This window comes from Pelodiscus sinensis, chromosome 2, assembly GCF_052426305.1.
Source record: "Pelodiscus sinensis isolate ZL-2025 chromosome 2, ASM5242630v1, whole genome shotgun sequence".
NCBI classification, from domain to species: Eukaryota; Metazoa; Chordata; order Testudines; family Trionychidae; genus Pelodiscus; species Pelodiscus sinensis.
The window spans coordinates 152,318,962-152,343,208 of NC_143053.1; the positions used below are offsets into that span (position 1 = coordinate 152,318,962).

At 43.0% G+C, this 24,247-nt stretch overlaps 1 protein-coding gene across 1 annotated transcript; it reads right to left on the reverse strand.

The window, feature by feature from the left end:
- Positions 1–2,672: 2,672 nt before the first annotated feature.
- Positions 2,673–22,303, reverse strand: BAG1 (BAG cochaperone 1). The gene is made up of 7 exons (XM_006134115.5): positions 22,162–22,303; positions 13,968–14,096; positions 13,122–13,204; positions 10,592–10,705; positions 9,620–9,727; positions 6,687–6,749; positions 2,673–3,401 (listed from the first exon to the last, which is right to left on the reverse strand). Exons 1-7 carry the CDS (start codon positions 22,202–22,204, stop codon positions 3,312–3,314), a joined length of 630 nt encoding a protein of 209 aa, XP_006134177.1. The 5' UTR covers positions 22,205–22,303; the 3' UTR covers positions 2,673–3,311.
- Between the last annotated feature and the right edge of the window lie 1,944 nt (positions 22,304–24,247).

A 24,247-nucleotide genomic window follows, 5' to 3' on the forward strand; every position in this document is an offset into this window, starting at 1 on the left:
TATTATTGTTTGGTTTTGTGCGAAAATAGAGTTTGGCAAGCACTTGTCTATATCTTCCATTGTTCATGCCAGCCTCAGTAAGTGAAACATTCTTAATTACTTACATCATTATAGGAAGAGATGTGCCAAGGTATCCTATTCATAAGAAGTAGAACAACTCCGTTACAAGTAGATTCTCTAAAATGGTGTTTCTCAACTAGTGGTATAAGAGAAGTCTTGGGGGTACATCAACACAACTGAAAATTGGAGAAAACTGAATTTTTGTTTTGTAAAGTTTTACAGCACTTTATTACTTTTGTACTTTTTACACCCAAAAATTTCATCACCTGCCAGGCTATGATTAAGTTGTTTAAACAATGGTAGAAAAAAAGTGTGTCTGAAAACTATAGGTACTGGGGGTCCCTATAAATTTTTTAAAGGGGGGTACTTATAATTTTTTAAAGTGGTACTTTATAAAAAAGGTTGAGAAACACTGCTCTAAAACTTACATAGAATGAAGTTGCTATACATTTAAGTACAGAATCAACAGTCAATAGATTAATCAGCATGAGTTCTGTACTATATCACAATAATCACAAAAACAAACATTTATTGTATTTTCCATATTTAATTTTATTTCCCTCCTTCATTTACTGTAGCTCAATAACTGAAATAAAAATATCCAGCCAAATTCTGTACTGTCCCATGGGCCAATGCAAATTGAGAATAACTCCAATGAAGTCAAAAGAATTATTACAGATTAACACCACTATACTAGCAGCAGAAGTTGGGTCATAAAGAACACCACTAAAAGTTTGATATTTTAAGTTACTCAGACGTTTAGGAGCAAGAGATTCTATAATTCTGAGGTTCTGTAGCTCAAAGAATGTTGTTAGTTTTGGCATGCACCTCCTGGGGCTCTTGTACATTTCAAAAGCAGGGAGAACAGGCCAGCAGGGGACTGAGAGTCCCCAGCTTGCCCCAGGCTCCCCACAGTGCTTCTGATCTTGCTATGTTTCAAATGCAGAAGTGCTGCTAGTTCCCCATTGCATCCCCTCCCCTTTTCCTCACAGAGACAGTGTTGGGGGGAAATGGCTTTTAAGCCGGCTCCGCACAGCACCAGATTCTGCTTCCCTCTCTCCCTCCTTGCTGCCTGTCTCTAATGGGGGGGAGTGACTAGTTGAGTCAACTATCGGATAAGCATTTGCTTATCAGTCAACTAGTCACTTACATCCCAAGGATGAAGAACTACTAAGGAACAGCATTTATATCTAACCCTGCCCAGCCCAGTTCTGCTCAAAGAGGGAAATCGGTCTCTATTACATGAAACCCTAAAAGTTTACTAAATTAAAATCATGATTATGTTTAGAGCAGGTGAGGACTAATTCCTCACTTGATAAAGAGTTTGATCGTGCACCCACTGAATTCATTGGTAGTTTTGCCATTGATTTCAATGGTAGCAGGATCTGTCCCAGAAGCAACACTGGCTATACTGAATCGGAGCATCACTGAAATGAATACAGGTCTGCTCCTCTCCATAGCATTGCAGTCCCAAGCAAATATGGCAGCATGACCATACTGCTAGCCCTGAATGCTATCACAGTAACCAGAAAATATAATTACTTCCTATCTTAAAAACAGCTTTCTAAAGATTAGTAATGAAAAACAAAATACATTCATTTCAAATCAAGAGCTTATCCGTCAAGTTTCAGTCTACTGCAGATTTTACAGACTATCATAAGTGAGTGTACTATGGTAAACTGATAAAACCTTAAAGGAATACTGCAATTTAACAGAAAAATGCAATGTAACTGAAAAATATGTTCACTTCATCTAATTATATTTGGTATAATATAACATTTTAAAAAACTTTATAACAAACTACTAACTGTTAAAAAGATACAGAAGTGCCATATTGCCCATCTGCTAACAGATTGTGACACTAACAATTTTCCTCTGATTATGACTGTAGGAGAAATATTGGAGGACTATCACTATTTTGAGATCTTATTTTATTAGGAATTATTTAACATAACTGAAATATGTTCAATGCTTATATTTTAATTTTTTTTTCTGGTAAAGAGAACTTACCTTAAAACAGTCGTAAAACTCAGAGATTCTCATGCTCTCATCTGGCAAGCAATGCAGAACACTCTTAACTTTCACAGAATCCAGTGAGAGTTAAGGGAGCTTGTTTGCCACCAGATCAAGTGCTTGTTGATAAATGCTTTCTTGGTCACAAACTGCCACATGTCACACAGGACTTCCAAGTAGAAATAGCAGTGAAATGGCAACTCTTGTTAAAGAGATGCTATCAGTGGCAGAATATTTTTAAAAAATTGTTATACAATTTTACTTTATAATAGACATTAGATTAATAAATATTCATCCACTAACTCCAAAGGGAACAGAGATAATTACTTGCAATTTTCTCTAAAATACAGCAAATCAGTGAAACAGTCAAAAATACTCTGATAAAATAGCACCATTTTCAGAGCTTGATTGGACTGCCCACTTCTTATATAAGCAACATGAATTATCCAGTTGCATTTCACACCATTACTCAAAGGAAAAGTATACTACAGAAAACAAATACACGCTGTGTACACAGTATAACAAAATACGTATCAAGAAAAAAGTGCCAATGCATTCACTGAAAATTAAACAGTTAAATTAAGTACCATACATGTTACAGTACATTCCATTTATTTTGATAGTTTAAGGCTAAAATAGTTACAACCTCCACTGTAGTCAAGTTTTCCTATGCTTATGAACACATACAAGTATTAAACTGGTACAGATGCAGGATACTATTTATTGCTCTAAATGTTCTATTCGAATGCTAGATGTCCCAACTATTGTATAAACCTGCTTTTTCAGTCAAGTTAAAGTCCTACAACTGCAACATATGCTCTTGTACGGTTTTCAAACTTCTTGAGCTGCAAATAATTGTGAAGACATAATGGAAAAGATAAGAATTGAGAAAAACTTAATTTAAAAAAATGTCTTTGTAAAAAGAATATAATGATCCAAACTTGCCCACCTCTTGGAACTGTATAATGTGCTACAGTATTTAGTTAACTAAAACATGCATCACCACCCATCACAAAGACTTTTTTTCTTCAGGAAGGATTGTTTTCTTTTGAAAAGAATAGCTTTGAATGAGTGGTAAATGTGACAACCAGCAAGTAATGAGTGACTAGTACCAGTCTAAACAGACTGGGCTTAAAAAAAAAACCACCAAATAGCTGAATATGTGCTCCAAAACAAAGAGCAAACTCCTCTTCTTGCTCACAGAGCAATTATTTCTCCTATTTATCAAGAGTGATGCCTCATTCTGCCAGAGCCAAGTTCTTTGATTGTAGCTTATCCATTTCTTGACCAATACTTCCTTCAACAGTATCACACTGGGCAAGAAAAGCCTGAGAATAAAATTAACACACACAAAAAGTTAAGAGTGCAAATTACTCTAGAATGACAAACTGCTTCCCAATAATTTTTTTAATTGGAATGTTCCTATTATGAAGTTGGAAGTAAAGTCAACTCCAGTTTCTTCTGGCTTCTGCAATGGTCACAACTTTTGCTAGAACTTAAGTGAACAGAAAATTTCCTTCATTCATTCATTCCCCAGTAGAAATCTAATTTATCAGCTCAATGAAAACAGCAGTGCCAACAGATCAACAGTATTTAGCATCACCAATCAGCAATTGGGGGGAGAGGGGAAGAGAACACGCTCGGACAAGTGGTGACCTGCTTTTTGTTGTTAACTATAATCCCCTTTCCTATTTTCTCATGTATATAACATGTCTAACACCAATACTGCAAAGTCCACTTAAAGCTGTACCAAACCAAACTAAGCAATCTTCACTAAACCTATAAATCAGAGGTGGAGAACTTTTTGGGTTGGGGGCCACTGACCCACAGGAAAATCAGTTGGGGGCTGCACACAAATGAGAAACAAAAAAACCAACAAAAAACTACCCTGTCTGATGTGGTCCCTGACTGAGAAGGAGAATGACACTTCCCATATTCCCCTGGTACACCAGAGCCTTGGAGGGCTCAGGCTAGTAGATTTTGTATGCTCCAGCCCTGCAGGAGGATGGCAGGGGAGTTGGAGCACCATGCGGGCTCCCTAATGCTGTGGGAGGTAGCTTCGAGCCTTTGGGGCCAGATCCAGCCTCCGGGCCTTAGATCCCCCACTCCTGCTATAAATCTTACATCTCCCAGTGCAAGGGCAGTACTGTTAAGACACTCCTCCCCCAGCCTGAACCCAGACCCATCCTGGATATGCTGTGGCTGGGAGAAAAGAACCCTTCTCCTGGAACAAATTCAGCCTGTGAGAAACCTGGACTTGCCTTGTTCAAAGCCACACCCTTGCCCTGAACCCAGCCCCGGCCCAGGCCCAGAGCTGCCTTGGCAGGAGATATGCCTCTTCCCCCAGCCCAGGTGCTGCTGCAAGCAGAGAGCTGAGGGCAGTTCCTCTCTCCTCACTGTAGCCCCAGAGTAACCTGCACCCAAACCTCTAATCCTTGGTCCCACCACACAGCCTGCACCCCCAGCTGAAGCGTTCAATCTCTTGTACCCCAACTCTCTGTCCTTAGCCCGAGCTCTCATATCTCTGCACCTCAACCCTTCATCCCAGCCTAGAGCTCTTCATCCCTGGCTCCACTCCACAGCCTGCACCCCCAGCTGGAGCCTTATTATGGAGCTATCACACATCACCTCCATATTGGTGCACATAACAAAATTCATTCCACATGCATGGGAAAAATTAGAGGGAACATTGCTCCCTGTTAATGACTCCCAATCACAATTGTCATACATACAACCAATACCTACTTCAAATAAGCTCTTGTAATCAAATAGCAAACCGTGTTACAGAAGCAAAACATGTAATAGTCACGATTTGCATTAGGGATGTCATTGTGTAGACAACTACACAATTAACTGGTAAGCCTGGGGTTATTGGTAAATCTTGTCGACTACACATATTTCCACACAGCCCCTTGCTGCCTCTGTATCAGAGGCGGGGGGTGGGGTGGGGGAAGAAGTGTGTAGGGGCCGGTGCCTTCTCGCCCACCCACACACTTCTGCCTCTGATAGAGGCAGCAGCACGGAGCGTGACGGGGGTAGGTTGGAGCCAATAAGCGTGAGGAGCCAACTTTCAAGCCAGCTCCCTGTGCGTATTTGGCTCACACTGACTCACCTGCTCTTACCCCCCATCCCCACCTCTGTAGGAGCCTGTGACAGGGCGATGTGGAAAAATTTGTCTGCCTTGTAGTACTTAACTTAATTTCACTCTATTTGTATCAGATTTAAATGACTAATTTTAGCAATTAAAGTGGATACTTTTCAATGTTGTATTATTAATATTACAGTAGCAATCAGATGTCAATCAAATTGAGAACCAACTGTGATAGGCCTATATGGATAATCCTGATCTCTACTCCAGAGAGTTTACAGTCTGATCCTGCAACTCCAAGCACATGCAATATCCCTGTGCCTGTACAAAGCCCCATTCACTTGAGCAATGGGGTATGGTTGTATGGAACAGCTTCCAGAATTGAGGCCTTAGAGTTTCTTCTATAAGGAATAAAACTCTTCATAAAATGTGTATACATTAAGAAAAGAGTGACCTGCCAGAAGTTTTTAAAGCCATATTCATAATTATCACTGATTGATTAGTAAAAGCTTTTAGTTTTCTTACTTGCTGCATTGTAGCTGCTCTAATTTTGCAGTATTACCAGAGATGACAGGCTGCTTACTCAGACTTGTCCCACAGCAGACACAGTCGACTGGCCTTGCAGGTGGAGAACCTGTATTAGCACTGGTTGGACTACAGAATATTTCTTTATTTGGACAGAATTAAGTTTCCCTATCTGTTTTTTTTATCCACCTGTTTACTAAGTTTTAAGTTCTTTAGGGCCAGGTTTGGGTTTCTTTAAGTCATGTCTGGAGTCCCATTCTGGTAGGTATTGTACAGTCTGTGATTGATGCTCTTGTAGTACAATTAAAAACAGAAGCAGTATCACTATTTACATATGCAATTTTTTTCTGGAGGAGTTAAGATTCTATCATCAAATAAGAGAACTCCATTATGCTTGAACATTGAAAGAAGTGTTATCTGGGAATAAATGTGTTAAGCAACACACAATATGAACAAAAAAGTATTGTACCTAGAATATTTCTTCTCTAACACAGCTTTCATTCTTGAGGTAAAGGTGCTCACTTTATAGCCAAGTAAATATTATATGAAAGAAAAAACATGAATATCCTAAATTTTGTCTTATACAAACTGATAGCTTTTTTTACTAGTCTACCACAGTGCTATTTTTATGACATACACAGATTCCAGTTGTGCACTTTCATTTCTCTATCCCATACAGATGCAAGACAGCTAAAGTGAAAACTGTTTTTTCTAGCTGGTAGTCAGAGATTCCACATCATTATACAGCCATACACACCAATCACTATCACAATTTGACAGCAACATAAACTACGTAACCCCATTCCTTTTTGTATCAGTTTATAAAATGTTGGTTGTATTACTGCTCTTAGAGAGGCTTGATTAATCCATTCCTATCAGATCAGCCAAAAGCCTAGAAATCTAAAGGATCTCCTGGGATCTAACCCCAAGCATTTCATTTTAGAAGATCACAAAACTGCTGCTATGCAAGTACCCAACAATTACTTAATGAAAGACTCACCTGAACCTTTTTCACCAATCCTTTTTTTTTCAGTTTGCAGTCACTGAAATTCTCTGGAAGATTCTGCAGTAAACAAATGAACAATTTGATGTTGGCTCATCTTGAAATCAATATACAAAACATAAGGAAAAAGCTGTAGATAACATTCAGCTACATAGTGGAATCCTTTTAAGAGGCACCCTGATAACTGCATGTCCATTTAAAGCTACAGGCAGTCCCCGGGTTACATGGATCCGACTTACATCGGATCCCTACTTACAAACGTGGTGAGGCAACCCCGCACTAGCTGCTTCCCCCCAGCAGACCAGGGAGACGCAGAACGGCTTCTCTCAGCAGACACCTCAGCTTGAGAATAAAGGAATGAGGGAAGTGAGGTGTGGGAGAATAAAACTGAGCTCTGGAGAAATGTTTGGCTAGAGTTTCCCCTACAATATGTACCAGTTCCGACTTACATACAAATTCAACTTAAGAACAAACCTACAGTCCCTATCTTGTACGTAACCCGGGGACTGCCTGTACTTGTCTGGTCTTCTCTAAAGCTTATTTACAGGAATTAACAAATGTAAATGGATGTTTTCTGGCATAAGTTTCCTGTTGGACATCCCTTTTTTCATTTACAGTGCTTCTGCTTCCCTGCTCATGAAATCCGATACACTAGCTGAGTTTGTTTTAACCATTTTTAAATGCTTTGTAACTTTTGAGGGAGCAGACAAACAGAACTTTTATTGAAAAAAACAACAAATGGTCTGGTAGCACTTTATAGACTAACAAAACATATAGATGGTATCATGTGCTTTTGTGGGCACAGCCCACTTCTTCAGCTAGCCAGTCAAGCTCATGATACCATCCACGTTTTGTTAGTCTATAAAGTGCTACCAGACCATTTGCTGTTTTTTTCTGTGACAGACTAACTCGGCTACCACCTGAAGCTTCAGAACTTTTATTGATATTTAAGTGGTAATAACAATCACATATTACATCATAAGAAAACAGGACTTGAATCTGAAATGTGCTGAAACCAGACCTCCCCTTCGGACTTTCAAGTGGTTAGCCTTTCATGGTAGTAGGCCACATGAAGAGGGGAGGAATAATTCTTTTTAGCCCTAGCCTAATGAGCTCTCTCAAACTGCATTTTCATTTACTATAGGAGTTGAAAAGTAAGCCAGAGACCATTATAAAAAAGTAGGGTTCGGGGCACCAATCAAGTCTAGAGTTAACTTTTGAGTCAGGAACTGTGCCTTGTTTTGTCTTAGTGCAATGCTTAGCACACTATGGGTACATCTAAACTACACCCCTCTTTCGAAAGAAGGATGTAAATTAGACATATCGAAATTGAAATTTGAATTTCCCATGCTTCATTTGCATAATTGCATCCTCTGCAGAATCCCAGGTTTGCCACAGGCAGAGGCTGGTCCATGGCAGCAGCCTCTGTCTGTGGTGGTTCTGAGCTCCCCATGGACAAGGGCTGCTGCTGCAGACCAGCCTCTGTCTACAGGGAGCTCGAACCCCTGTGGACAGGGGCTGCTGCCACCCTATACTGCTGCCTCTGTATCAGGCAGCCGGTCTGCATAAGGAGCTGTTTTTTAAACTGGCTCCCCTCACACACCAACTCCCACCTGTCACTCCATGCTGCTGATACAGAGGCAGCAGCATGGGGTGGCAGGGAGCTCCCTGGAAGCTAGAGCACACTGGCTGCCGCCCCTAGCGACTATTCAATTACAAGATATCTAACATCCCTAGTTGAAATAGATGGGGTTCTGTGTGAGTGTAACAGCCCGCCTTGTGAAATTCATCTACTGGATTGGGGCCTAAGTTATTACTATTGCAAAAAAAAAAAAAAACACTAAATGAAAACAGGTATGGTATGCAATACAGTTATATGAGGGAAAGGAATTCTTCCACATAGCATGATCTTGTGGATAAAGGATTGGACTGGGACTGAAGAGACCTGTGTCCAATTCCCAGCTCAGCGATAGTGTAACCCTGGGCTAGTCACTTTCTATACCCTCCATTTCCGTTCCCCATCTGTACATTAGAAAGTTTACTACTTCCTACCTTACAGGGATGCTGAGAGGATAAAAATCCATAAATGGCTGTGTGATACACAGATAATGCAGCTATGAGGGCTGTACATATGCCTTGATACCTTCCAAAAAAAAATCAATCCAGTTCTCAGTTTGCAAATGTCTTAAATAAAAAATTATATATCTATGTTTGACTAACCAGAAGACTTGCCCTTGTCTGTGCTTTCCCTGTCCCCAAAACAAGCATTAAAAGGACGATGTCTTCCTGGTTTTTATGAGATCTTTAATGTTACTGTAACATATTTCCATGTAATATATAGAGATATACCTATCTCATAGAACTAGAAGGGACCTTGAGAGGTCATTGAAACTAGTCCCCTGCCCTCATGGCAGGACCAAGTACCATCTCTGACAGATTTGCCCCAGATCCCTAAATAGCCCACTTACACAACTCACTTACACAACTCACAACCCTAGATTTAGTAGGCCAATGCTCAAACCACTCAGCTATCCCTCCCTGCCACTGAGCTCTTTGTGCTTTACCAGAACAAATGAAAAAGGGTGGAACTTAAGTAAACGATAATCATCTCATGTGGACATAGGAGGCCACAGCCCGATATGGTGTGTTTCTGCATTATGAGGATGCATACCTAGACATTAGTGTCACCATTTAGAAACTGGAGCTGCCATGGACATCACAATGAAGACGTCATTGAAGACATACAAGGAAAAGAACTGAGTATTGAAGATATAGTGAACAAACAAATTAACTTGTTTTTCAAACTAACCAAAATTAATTTGCTGTTAGTTTTTTAAAATATCATATGGCGAACAAACTGTCCTTTAAAAAAGGCAAGAACCAAAAACTTGTGAAAGGAATATACAACCCCTTTGTATGACTCTACTCACAATGGAATCTATCTGTTCCAGGATCTTCATAAACTGCTCAACAGTTCCTTTTACCCTCTTGTCCAGGTGGTTAAGAGCTTCAGCTTGAAGATCTTTTGCCAGAAAGCCCTGTATGGGAAGGAAAACAATTACTCCATTTTCCAAAGAATGTACATACTGCCATTTAAATATGAATTAAAGAAATTCTGGTGCAAACATTTTCATTTAGATGCTTGAATTATTTTAGCATTAGAAGAAAAAAACTTGGAATTTAAGAAGAGTAATCCTTTTTAAAATAAAAGGAAAACCAGAGGGCCCCAAATGCAGTCTACCTTTCATTCTCCCTTATCAAATATTATTGTAGTTCTCTATGGGTACATCTACACTGCAGCACTATTTTGGGATACTTCTGGTATCTCAAAATAGCTATTCTGACATCCCTGTAAACCTCATCCCACAAGGATTAAGGATCATTTCGGAATAGTGATTTATTTCAAAGTTATTACAAAATAAGCTATTTTGAAATATACTCAAAATAAGTTATACAATTTGTGTAGCTCAAATTGTGTAGCTTTTTTCGAGCTAAAGTGCAGTGCAGACGCATCCTATGTGTCCTACCAAATAAACATCCCACATCAAAACAAGCAAATCAATGACCCTAAACGTTAACAATAGCACAGCTACCACAGCTTTTATGAAGCAGCAAGCTGACCAAATATTAGTTGGATTATTATTTTTTTCCCATGCAGTTCAAGAAGTCACAGGATTCTCCAAATTGTTTACAGAAATCTTGCAACTAAATCCACACACCATTTTGAGAATTAACTCATTCATGTTCTTATTTTGCCAACTTTTGCCCAAAGTACAGGAAACATAAGTTTAAAGGTATTTTAGGAAATCCTCAAAACTTTGTGAGATTCCTATCTCTCTCTGTGTTGCAAGGACTGTATAATATACAAATATATGAAATGTAAGGACAAGAAAAAATATTACCTTTTGTATGCCTGTGAACTCTTTATTAACTTCCTCTAATTTGTTAGCAATTTGCTCCACTGACTTCTCCAAATCTTTTAATTTCTTTAATTCCACCTCTTCCTCTGGACTATTCTGGGTAGTTTTTAAAAAATGACAAAATAAACCATTTACCTTAAAATCAGTCATGTCATAAACCTATCTGAATTAAATGATAATGGGATAACATATAATGTAAAAACTAATGCTTTCAACTTTTATTATCAGATTCAGCATCAACAACTTGCCAACTTTCAGTATTCAATCAAATAAGCTCTCTCAGGGTATGTCTACACTACCCTCCTATTTCGAAATAGGAGGGTAATGTAGGCATACCGCAATTGCAAATGAAGCCCGGGATTTGAATTTCCCGGGCTTCATTTGCATAAGCCGGGCGCCGCCATTTTTAAATCCCGGCTGGTTCGAACCCCGTGCCGTGCGGCTACATGCGGCACGAACTACGTAGTTCGAACTAGGCTTCCTAGTTCGAACTACCGTTACTCCTCGTGGAATAGGGTTCGAACCAGCCGGGATTTAAAAATGGCGGCGCCCGGCTTATGCAAATGAAGCCCGGGAAATTCAAATCCCGGGCTTCATTTGCAATTGCGGTATGCCTACATCACCCCGCTAGTTCGAAATAGCGGGGTAGTGTAGACATACCCTCAGTTTATAATGGTTACTTATGAATATCCTCACTTTTTTAATGGATACATTGCATATAAATACAGCATGAGATTAATATGAAGGGAAAGACCAAAGATCAAAGAATGTTGTTTTTATTAATATTAACACCTCATGATAAAACTTAGCTTCTTTACTGTCAACAGTTTTCCTGACCACTCACTGCTGGTGACATCAGCAAAGCAAGCTGCCGTTTCATTCTTAGGGAAACAATTTTGTTATGGCAAAATTCCGTATCATTCACAGCACAGATACAGTAAAAAAAATAAGACAATTCATGCTGTGGTCTCGGCAACATTGCAAACCTGCTGCCATGCATTACCAGTTCATTACAGGCAGTCCCCGGGTTACGCAGATCCGACTTATGTCGGATCCGTACTTACGAACAGGGCTTTTCTCACCCCGGAGGACACGGGCGGTGGGACCACCCAGACGCGCCGCGGTCCCACCGCCCGTGTCCTCCAGGGCGAGAAAAGCTGCTCCGCGTCTCCCTGGTCTGCTGGGGGGGGGGGGGGGGGGGAGACACACAGCTAGTGTGCCCCCCGCCCCCTCCAGCAGACCAGGCTTTTCTCGCGGACGCCTGTGGTAGAGCAGCTGGGGCGCTGCCAGTTGGTCCTGCAGCGCCGCTCCTCGGCGCTACTGGTCCAACCCGGCAGCACCCCAGCTGCTCTGCCCCTGGCATCCTGATTCAGCCGCTGCTGGTCAGTTTCAGCAGCGGCTGAATCTCAGGACGCCTGTGGAAGAGCATCTGGGGCGCTGCCGGTTGGTCCCGCAGCACCACTCCTCAGCGCTACTGGTCCAACCCAGCAGCACCCCAGCTGCTCTGCCCCAGGCGTCCCCAAGTCAGCCACTACTGAAACTGATCAGCGGCTGACTACAGGAAGCCAGAGGCAGAGTTGCTATGCCCCGGGCTTCCTAGAATCAGCCGCTGATCAGTTTCAGCAGCAGCTGACTTGGGGACACCTGGGTAGAGCAGCTGGGGTGCTGCCGGGTTGGTCCCCGCAGCGCCGAGGTGCGGCGCTGCGGGGATCTACCCGGCAGCGCCCCAGCTGCTCTGTCCCAGGCGTCCAGATTCAGCTGCTGTTGAAACTGATCAGTGGCGGATTCCAGGAAGCCTGGGGCAGAGAAACTCTGCCTCGGGCTTCCTGTAGTCAGCCGCTGGTCAGTTTCAGCAGCGGCTGAATCTGGATGCCAGTTCCAACTTGTGTACAAATTCAACTTAAGAACAAACCTATGGTCCCTATCTTGTACGTAACCCGGGGACTACCTGTAGTTCGTTTTCCTCTAGTTGTCTTTGAAACATGTCTAGATTAAAGCAAATTAACAAACAGTTAATGAGTAGCTACTAATCAAAACAACCGAACAAACTGTACAAGTGGAATAGCAGGTATTTTATAACTGGTAAATTCATGGGTTCTATGACATAATCGTAAATGGCTTACAGCAGCAGAATCAATACTGACACCTAGCTTTCTGCAATATGTTCATGGACAATAAGGCAGAACAGAGCAAAAATTAAGAACAGCTTCAGGAACATTGGCAGGATGACAAATTAGGCCGGGATTCACCATATGATGCACTTTCAAAAAAAATGCACATGATGCACAGAGTTATTAGTTGTAGGTCAAGAGAATGAAGAGCTGTGCATACAGCCAGATGCATACATACAGTGCACACTTATATAGGTAAGTAACTGGAACACTTGTTTCTTTATCATTGTGCTGACACTCATTTTGAGCAGATTCACCATGAGCAGCAATTAAGCTCCTGTACGGGAATATCAACAGAGATAAGAACAACAGCGGAAGAGACTTCATGACGTGACACATACTCTTTTCCCAATCAGCATGACTTTACAACCATTTTTAACTCCAAGAGCTGATAATGGCTGTTCCATTTCCTTCAGGGATTTTCCTAGGGGAAAAGGAAACAATTATTCTTTTATAACTACTTATCAACTTACAAACTAATAGTAATACTTTAACTTGGCTTTAGGGTTTACGTTGTGCAGAATGCTTTGTTGTTTCACATATTAATATTTAATACTATCCAGTAATTATTTTTAAAATAAACCATTCATTTTGAAAAAAAAATCCAACATTTTAAAATGCTTTTTAGAGGTGTCACATTGTGTACGCTTTAAGCTGAATTAGATGAAAAGTACCACCTCCAATAAAGTAAAGAGAAAAACATTTGTTTTGTTGTCTAGAGATTTCCATTTACACTATTAGAATTGCAAAATAGATGTTCACTTAGTCTTTCATTTTTGGCAGTGGTTATTTTTCAATATTTTGGATGATCAAAGTAACTCTTCCCATGAGCCATTCTGCTTTCTATACGTGAAACTGATTTTGTTTGGTTCACAGCGGATGGCTATGGTAACAAGACTGAAAGCAACAGGAACAATTTTCTGCTTTAATTTTTAGTAAGTATGAAACTGACTTTAAGTCTGATTTCCCGCTAAAAGCCTTCTCAAATAAAATCCAGGTCTTACCGTCCCATCTCATCCATATATCTACTATGTCAAAATATTAAATTATTCCGTCATTTCTAAAACTGACAAGAGAATTAAGTTATGTGATTAATGTTGATCAGATAGGTAAATTAATCCCCATTAAATTGGTATGTAATGTTGAATCTAGAATACCTGTGAGAAACATTTTTAAATATTAGCTACCTTTACATATCAGTTTCTGAAAAGGAACTGGAACTCCAGTGACTTGTTCAATAAGCAGAGCCATGTCTTGTAGTGTTGGTTCACTATCTTCCTCGTGAGATGAAATCTGAATAGTGTGTTTTTCATTACCTGAAAGAAAAGGCAACCCACAGTTAAATTAAATCTTACTTAATTTTAATAATCTTAAAAGGCAACATTCGCAGATATCAGTCTACAGTTTTAACTTTGTGAAGTCTTGTACAGGAATTTTCTCCATTTTTTGTGCAAGAAGCCTTGTTCCTGCTAAAAGGAGGGAAGTCTACAGGAGGGGAACAAAGAGAGGCAAGGAATGTTCCTTTATTCTACAGGCCAGAAGCCTCAGGCTAAATATTGTATCCAGATAGTTCAGACTTAACGTCTGCAGAAAGGGAGTCCTACCCTTCAGGAGTCCTTAGGATCATGACCACAGTTCTTCAGAGGTTATGAGCAGTATAAGACTATAACTCCTTTTTTAGTAGGCTTTGTAATGTCCAGAAGGTTCTAAGGTCCACCAAAAAGGGGAGGAAATGCTGATGTCAGGCAGCGTGGGGACTCAGTAAAACAAATAATAACCTAATTGCTCCTACTGCTTACTAGCCACCATGTATGAGAAGTGATCACCTCCTTCCCCAGGCTGATCCGCCTACAAGAGGGAATGAAGACTCCCTTCTTTACTCTCTCAGAAACACTCTTTTCCCTTGAACCTGAGCAGCATATTCAGTGCCTATCAAAAACTCCAATCCTGTCTGCATAAGGTCCATTAATGCTTACCCCAGTACCATCCCTGCAATGCTGGGGACACATAATAAGCCCCACCCAGAATCTTAGAAGGCTCTGATGATTTTGCATAAGCTCCATAGCCTGTCCCAAAATAGGATCTAAAAATCAGCTCAAAAAGTTTTAAAATTTCTCAGATGCCCTAGAACAGTGGTCACCAACCACTAGATTAGGATCTACTGGTAGATCTTGGAATCTCTGACAGGTGATCCTGAGAGGTTTGGCCAGGAGACTATCAAGTGCCAGCACTTCATCTGCCCCTCACAGCACAGTTGTGCTGCTCCTGCCCTCTGCCTTGGAGGTGTCCCTGACCCAGAGAGCCTTCTGTTTGCTGGGCAGGGCACAGGAAGAAGAAAGAGGGGGTGCTGATGTGAGAGTGCCCCTCCCTTGACCCTGTACCCCATCGCTACAGAGCAGAGGGGGGCAGGGATGGAGAGAGTTTGCTGGATGCTTTGGGAGTGGTGCAGGGCCAGGGTAGGGGTGAGCCTGCCTTAGCCCCCTGCACCACCGCCCAGAAGCCATCTGTGGTAAGCAGTGCCCAACTGGAGCTCGCATTCTGAACCCAGGCTCCAGTCCTGAACCCTTCCTGCACCCCAAGCACCTGCCCCCAGCCTGATAAAAGCAAATGAAATGAAGGAGGGAGGATGGAGTGAACAGGAGTGGGACCTTAGAGAAGCGATGGGAAGGAGGCAAGGCAAGCATGTTTGGGTTTGAGGTAGATCCTAGATTAGCCTTAAATTCAAAAAGGGATCTTGTGCTTAAAAAGGTTGGAGACCCCTGCCCTAGAAGGTCTCATCTCCTGCAACAGTAAACCCTCAGGAAGAAGATACATGGCCCCTACTCTTCCATACTTGCTGCTTTCTCCAATGTTCCACCTTCATGGATCTAAGACAGGCAGAACAGAACTATGCCCATTGACTTCAGGATGTTCACAGGGAATGGAAATTGGCTAAGACGGGCCTGGAAGAAAATCAGGAGGAGCATTTCCTGTTTTCCTCTGGACTTCTCGAGATCTACAGAAGGAGAAGAACCCTTCTCCCAATTAACTTCACAAGAAAATCCTTTGTTTAGCTCTCTCTCTGAAAGGAAAAGTGCTAAAGATTTACTTTTTTTATTTTAAAAGAACATGTATGTCTTCATCAGTAATTTACTTGCAAACTCCCAACCACATTCTCAAAACAAAAAGATAGTAATAGGGCCCGGTCTGCATCCATAGCCAATTCCATGCTTTCCACCTCTAAGCCAGAGATTCCTTTAGCATCCCTTCCTCCAAGGACTCTAAAGTAACCAGCAGCTCTTTTATCTCCACCCAAAAGGTTGTTTGTAAGACCTCTCTGAGCTGCCAATATTTTACCAGAACTCCACAGGACCTGGAAGCTAGATTCTGACCAGGTCCATAGCAGCTGCCGATAGAGAGGACTTCTTACTGCACAACCCTTATCTATGTGTGCAAGTGCTGAAGGCACTGGAGATTGGTCCTGTCTGGTACCAGAGGAGACCTCCTGGACAACAATCAGAGTGACCAGGTGGCAGTCAGCGCATGGGGCTGCCTTGCCTCATGTGTCTCATGATGTGCTCTAGGTGGTGCATCCTGCTTCTTTTGCTTTTCTTGAACAGTCCTGCAGGAGGGTGTACCTCTCACCCCAGGCCTTCTGAAACTTGTCATTGGACTCCTGCCCCATGAGCTTCGTTGACCACCCTAGACACAACCAAAGTTCGCTGAACACCAGTTACTCCACCTCTGAACTACCCCCAGGAAACATCTGCACATGCTTGTGCTTCTTCAGACTGATCACTTCCAAGCTGTCATTTCCCACCCCAATACTAAATGGCAGGACCTGATGCCACCTAAGGAGGGCAAGGAACCCTTATGGGCCAGTCTTTACTCCCCTTTGATCCCATGGCCCATGCGGGATATCAGCTGGAGCCTCCTGCATGAAGCCATAAGCACAGGCTTGTACTAGGGATGTAATAGTATAGTTGATTAACCGATAAGCAAACGCCTATAGGTTAATGCTATAGACTACACGCATTCCCCACCCCTTACCTGTAAATTTTTTAGCAGGCTGGCCAGCAGCACACCTCAGTCATGGCTTGCACTGGATCCTGGACCTACCCCCATTGCGGCTCTGCATTTAAAGTGTATTAGGAGCCAGGCAGGCAGGCAGTCCAGCTCAGTTCCAGCTCACGCCGGTTCTGGGAGCTCAAATACTCCCCACCCCGGACAGGGGCTACTGCCACCCTGCACTGCTGCCTCTGATAGAGATACAGCAGCATGTGGTGACAAGGAGTTCCTCGGGAGTGGGGCCAGAGAGCACTGGCTACCAGCCCCACCCCCGGGAACTATAGAATATTTGACTAGCCGCTAAGAATTCATGAGGTTAACTGACTATTCAATTAACCAATATTTAACATCCCTAGCTTGTACCTGGCACAGTTCACAAACTCCCCTGACACTTGCCCTTTCTGCAGCAAGACAGAGACCCAGACACGCATCCATGTGGAGTTTGTCAGGTTGCAGCGATTCTTCCAGCTCCTTCAGAGCCTCTTAATGTGGTTCTAGCTGCATTTTTCCCTTTATCTTCCTGCAACTTGGCCCCACAAACTTCCCTTATCAGCCTCCTTGTGGCTCTAGCCGTGATAGCCTGCCATCATGCCAAGTGGAATATTCTGGATAAGGGTTTGCTTTGCAACTCTGGGACCTATTTCCATTTACTTTGTACAGTTCTGCCTCCAAGCAGAACTCCTCTGGGTGGTATCCACTGACTCTCTCTAGATGCCTTTGAAGAGCAGTGAGCACTGTCGGGAGACTGTCCCCTTCTGGTTTCCTGATTTTTTCCTCTATGACTTTCACTCCCATCCAGTGTTCCGTAAGCTCTGCTCTTGTGTGACCGCTCAGGAGAAATTCAAACACCACCTAGCTGATAAGCAAAGTGCACACAACTAGTTTTTTTGTTTTTGCTACTGGTGCACATTTGCACATGCCTCAGTTCACATAAAAAATATTTCACATATGGATGGAAAAGATTAAAGGAAACATAAGAAAGGGGCATCTGACCACCCAGGAAAAAAGGAAAAAGAAAAAACAACACCCCCCCCCAGTTAGTTTCTATGTACAATTTGAAATATGACTTTTTCTATGCTTTATGCATGTAGGCTAGAATGTGTTCCTTCTAGCCTGGGAGTAGGGATGTTAAAATTAATAAACTAATCAAATAGTCGATGGAATTTCCATTGACTATTTGATTAGTTGATAAGAGAGCTTCTGCTTTGAAATGTAGCAAGACCCCTTCTGGCTGTTGCTACGTTTCAAAGGCGGACGTGCCAAGCAGCGCTCTGCCTTTTAAATGTACAAGAGCCCCAGCGGGGACTCTCGTACATTTCAAAGGTGGAATGCTGCCTCTGCGATGCTGGCCCCTCTCATGGAGCTTGAGCTGGGGGGAACCAGTTTTTAAGCCAGGTCCCCCCAGTATCCCATCCTCAGCTGCCCCTTTCTGATAGAGGCGGCAGGGGAAGCAACTACTCGATTAGTCGTTTACATCCCTACCTGGGAGTGCTCTCCCCTTGCATCAAGTGTTTTATAATGACCACTTTTAGTCATTAAGGGTCTGTTTACATCTTGTGGGCTAGTTTCAGGTTTTTGAAGTTGCTCCCACCTTTTATTCTGCTATTTGATTAATTCAGAGTGCTTTATTATCTGGATAGCTGGAGCTAGGGTTACATGAATTCTATCTTTCGTTTTAGCTGTTGTAAAAGATTTTTTTTACCTATTAGCCCAATAACTACACTATCTGACATTTTCACATTTTTCAGTTTTTGAAATCACTGGTGAAATCATGCTTTTTCATAAACAACATTTCTCTGATGGTACAAAGTGCACATTAGACATAGTCAGAACCCTTTCGTGGTCATCTTTAATTTTTAAGACAGTCACAAAGGATTTCAAGATATGCTCTGCCTGCTTCTCCATTACATAGATTAAAAAAGCTATCTGGATAGCTCCAGTTTCTTGACAGAGATTTCAAGCAATTTGAAATTTTGCAAAATACTGTTTCCAGACTGTCCATAGTGAAGGCTTCTCAAAAAACAAGTTCTGTTACACGGATGCTAAGGACTAGTCAGTCCACTAGTTGATTCCTCCCCCCTTCTGCTGCCTCTATCAGAAAGAGGCAGCAAAGGGGGGGGGGGGAGAAAAGGGGATTCTTCAAAGCAGCAGCAGCACACATCTGAGTCTGGGATCAGCTGTGCAGCACTGCCACGCGTGGAGCACGGAGTCTGCTAGGGACTCCCCAGCTGATCCCAAGCTCTAGCACGGCATTTCCACGGAACCCGGATCAGCTGGGGAGTCCCCAGCTGACCCCAGCTCCGTGTGGCATTTCAAATGGGCTGGGGACTCTTGTACACTTCAAAGCTGGCACACCACGTGCAGCCCAGACTCAGCAGGACTTCCGCATTCCTCCTCTGAAATGTAGAAGAGCCCTGGCGAGGAGGAATGGGGAAGTGCCTATCAACTAGTCAAGTAGTCAATGGAAACTCTATCAACTACGCAACTAGTCAGTTAACCATTACTTAACATCCTTACTCTGTGTGGCATTGAAGAGTGTCTTAGACATGAGATACTGCAACCTTTGTTGTTTCGTTCCTTATATTTGTAATCCTCTGACACTAGTTTACTTCTCAAACCTGCAATTTGCTTCTCATACATGGTAGGCTGCAAAGCTGCTACAAGCAGGTCAGGCTTCTCTACCTGAAACAGAATGACTACCAGATATGAGATTATTTCAAGCTCCTAGTGGCTAGATAGTATAACATATCTTAGCATTCCATCATAGTGCTAAAGACTCCAGTCAGAACTGGTGCCCCATTGCTCTGGACACAAAACAGTCTATACTACCCTAAACAAATTATAATCCAGGATAATTAAAAACAAACTAAAGGCAAGGAAGAAACAGCACTGCTATTGTCAAACACTTACACACACACCTACAACTTACAGGATTGGGGTCCTCCTTTGTAAACATATGAGGTAAAAACCAACAAGAATTAAACTGCAGCAAAAAGCTTCTATCAAAAGATTAACTGTCTAGATGATTCACAATTCTACTACAACAATGAACCTAAAAAACCCAGATGTTTATATTCTTTGTAACAGGAAGAACTTCAGTCTTTTTTAAATTTATAGAGAGTATTCTCCTCCAATTCCTTGTTCTACTATAAATCAAGTGCTGTTTGTCTGCATGGGTATTTCACACTGCAGGTAATAGTAATATAGCACTTTTCATCAGTCTGTCTCAAAAAAGCTTTACAAAGGATGGTCAGTATCTTTTTCCCCACTTTACAGACAGTAAAATTAAGGCAGATAGGTGAAGTGATTTGCCCAAATTCATACAGGTAACTTGTTCTGTCCACAAGGCCATACAGTAGACTCTTGCAATTCCATGTTTGTAAGTCTCTCCCATCCTGGCCTGGGGGCGGGGTGAGATAGGGGAGGAGGGGAAGGCTGAGAACTGTAGTGATTTCAGGAGTCATGGGAAGACTCATCGCAGCTCCCAAGGTGAGTTCACTGCAGCAGCTGGGAACCATGGGCCCCAGTATTCACAAATATCACCATTCATGGTGGTGCCAGAAATGCATCTACTGTGAATGGTGAGGGCATCCTGTACCACTTTCCTGTATTTAGCAAATAAATCAAAACTATCGACAAGTTTTCAAAAAAATACCTTGATTTTGTGTCAGTTTGGGCATATACGCAGGAAAAAAAGAGAGCACTGACTCCCATATTACCTATGTTGAGTTTAGTTTGGTTCCTCATGAGCAGAGGAGTGTACGGCAGGGACCCAACTGCAGGACCGATTACTATGTTGAGTAATTAGTAGTTTCAGATCGTTATTATAGGGATTCTCTCTTCCTCCTCGATTATAAAGCCCCAGCCCAAGGAGACCACGATCCCGTATTTGGGATAAAAAAGCAAATTGAAAGAGCCAGACGAATACCTAGAAACCATCTACTTCAAGACAGACCCAAGAAAACCAACAATAGAACACCACTTGTCATCACCTACAACCCCCAACTTAAACCTGTCCAACACATTATCAATAAACTACAGCCTATACTGGAACAGGATACCATACTCCAAGAGGCTCTGGGAGACAGACCCATAGTCTCCTATAGACAACCACCTAACCTCAAGATGATTCTTACCAACAACCACAGGACATACCACTCTAATACCAACCCTGGTACCTTCCCTTGCAACAAACCCCGTTGCCAGCTTTGTCCACATATTCATTCTGCTGATACTATTATTGGACCTAACCAAGAGAGTTATAAGATCAAGAACACATATTCCTGCGCATCCAGAAATATAATCTATGCTATCATGTGCCGAAAGTGTCCGTCTGCTATGTACATTGGACAAACATCTCAGACACTTCGCCAAAGGATTAATGCCCACAAAACAGATATCAGACAAGATCACAAAGAGAAAACAGTTTCTTGCCATTTTAACCAGAAAGGACACTCTCTCAATGACTTAACCACCTGCATTCTGCTACAAAGACCTTTTACATCTGCACTTGAAAGGGAATCCTCTGAACTGTCATTCATGTTAAAATTTGACACTCTCCAGGAAGGAATGAACAAACACTCAAACTATCTTACCCATTACCAAGATAGCTTCCCCAATTATCACCTCTAATACCATTAGCTCACAGACATCCCACTCTCCCCACCTCTAATATCATCAATTCACAGACACTTACCTTCCTTCCTTTCCCCCCCGCCCTCCGCATCCTCCTCCTGTTCTGAAATGTGATTTGTGCTTTTCATATGTGTTCGGTTTTTTTTTTAATTGTATCCTTTGGTATATATGGTTGTGACTATTTTCTTCCACTACTTGATCTGAGGAAGTGGGTCTGGCCCACGAAAGCTCATCATCTAATAAACCATCTTGTTAGTCTTTAAAGCGCTACATTGTCCTGCATTTTGCTTCATATTTGGGCTTCTGTGACTACACTCATGCTATCAAGGCAGGGCAAAGCGAGATTTTTGTGGCTGGCTCGGAGCCTTTCTGGGATCGAGGAGCTGGTTGTTTGCTAAGCACAGAGCGGTAGGCGCAGCGCTACCAGCGGCACCGCACGGGCACGGCGCACGCGGAGTCGGGCGGGCGCAGGGGGTACTTTGAGCCAGAGGCGGGCGCTGCACCTTAGCTTGGGGGCGCGGAGCTCCTGGCTCCAAATCCCGGGGAAAGGGCAACGCCGGGCCCCACCTGCCGGGGAGGCCGCCGGGGCCGCGCTCCCCCTCCCGGCCACGAAGGCGGACCCCGCCTTTCCCCATGGAGCCGGGCGGGACAGTGGCCGCGCCGGGGGATCCCCAGTGACACAGGCCGGGCGCCTCTTACTGTAACTGACGGTCACGGTGACCGGTACCGCGGGCGCCGCCATCTCCGCCCCGCCAAGCGCTTCCCTTCCGGGCCTGCCGGAAACAGCCCGGGCACCCCACGGGGGAACACCGGAAGCAGCTGCTGGAAACACCGGAAGGGAGTAACCCGGCCAGCCTCCCTCGGGCCCCGCCCTGGTGCCCTGGGAAGGGAGGCGCCGGGATTCTAGGGGACCCCCGGCGCAGAGGCCTTTCGGGGGCTGCCTGATGCACCCCGGGAATGCTCGGGCTTTGCTTCCTGAGCTCCCGCTCAAATGTTCTCTTTTAGAAGTGGCCTCCTACAGTCATTGCAGTCTGCGAACGCGGTAGAGATGGGACTAATCCACCATGTGATAAGCAAAAGCTTATCAGACAGGAGCCACACTGGTCAACTTAAAGTAATCGCTCCTCTGCTCCCCCCCCCCCCCTTTGCTACCTCTATCTCAAAGAGGTAACGAGGGAAAAGAAGAGGAGGAGGGGCGTTGGGGGAATTGGCTTAAAAGCCAGTTCACTCCAGCACCATGGGAACAAGTGTTCCACCTTTGAAATGTACAAGAGTTCTACTGGGGCTCTTATACATTTCAAAGCGGAAGCACCACATGGAGCCTGGGGCCAGCAGGAGCTTTTGCTACATTTCAAAAGGGAAGCGTCTTTATCCACTAATGGAATAGTCGAAGAAAGTCCATTGACTATTCAACCAGTTGATTAATTTTAACATCCCTGAACACAAAGCTGTTGGGAACATGCTCTAGTAGGTGTGTGTGGGGGGGGTGGTGTTTTTTTTTTTTTTTTTTTGCATTTCAGGCACAGAAGACATTTAATTCATGTAAGTTGTAACCACAGAATTTGTCTAAGCCTTATATGCAGAGTTTACTATAATAATAAAAATGGAAAAATGCTCAGAAATAGAAACCAACTATTTTCTAAAAATGTTCTAGAGAGTCACCGTCTTAGGGAGGCAGAGATATACCTGCCTAGGAGAGGGAAAAGGTACTAAATTATACATTAGTAAGTTTGAAAATTGAGAGCCTCTATAAAAATTGGCAGGAATATGTAATTGTACACTTATTTATTGCTGCCAAGAAGAAACAGGCACTTTCATTATTTTGAACAGCTCCAAAATAAACAGACAAGAAAAATACTTTGTAGTAACAACAGTAATTCAAATCTGATTACACCACTAGGTGTAGTTTTCATAGCAACAGGGGGGAAAATTATGTTGCCATTAGTATTTCACAACTAAAACTACAACAAATGGATACTTGCTGAAAAACACCAAGCAGTCTGATCCTGCAGCATTTATAGGAAATACACTAGATACAACCAGCAAAAACCGCATTTTTTCAGGAAGAATGGCTCTTGCGCACGAGTGGGTTTTTGTCCAAAAAGGAGCCACGTAGACAGCTCCTTTCTGCACAAAAGCCTCTTGCGCAAAAATGGAGCATCATTAATTATGCAAATGAGGCACAGTGATATTCCACACTTTGCCTCATTTACAATTTTTTTGCACAAGAGGGCAGTGTAGATGTAGCCAAAAAATTAGAACCACCAAATTTGGTATGCAGCTTCCTCTCATCATAATTTAAAGCAAGGTAAAAGTTTGGTTGATCCTTCCCACCAGCCCCCTCCCTTTTTTTTATTAGGAGGGAGAGTTATACCTTGGAACGGAGGGGGTGGGGGGACAATTTTTGCAGGAGGCTGGGGGGGCATTTAATGAATTTTGGTATGTGATCAGTGGCCAGATCCACCAGTGGAATGGGTAGGGCTAGGAACTAGCATCCCCCTAGAGTTGTCTGAGGCTTTGAATTAAAAACACAGCAAAGGGCACACAGCTCCTAGTCCTGCTGCTACCCCATTGCCTGACAGCCACCTGGGGTTGCTGTGGCTATTTAAAGGACTCATGGCTCGAGTCCCTGCGGGTGTAGTGCCACGACAGTGAGCCATTTAAGTAGGATCCTGCTGCCTCTGCCACCGCCTGGAAATTCAGTGGCATGAGCAGCAGGATATTAAAAGAAAGTGGCCAGATGCAGCCCGTGGGCCAGATTTCAGTGTTAGGCTGGCCAGATTCG

Excerpts from the sequence above, each read along its gene's own strand:
- BAG1 (XM_006134115.5), bottom strand. The coding sequence starts at position 22,204 with ATGGCGGCGCCCGCGGTACCGGTCACCGTGACCGTCAGTTACA. Across the intron at positions 10,706-13,121 it reads TCATGCTGATTGGGAAAAGA|AATAGTCCAGAGGAAGAGGT; the intron begins GTATGTGTCACG and ends AAAACTACCCAG. Across the intron at positions 3,402-6,686 it reads GATTGGTGAAAAAGGTTCAG|GCTTTTCTTGCCCAGTGTGA; the intron begins GTGAGTCTTTCA and ends TTTTATTCTCAG.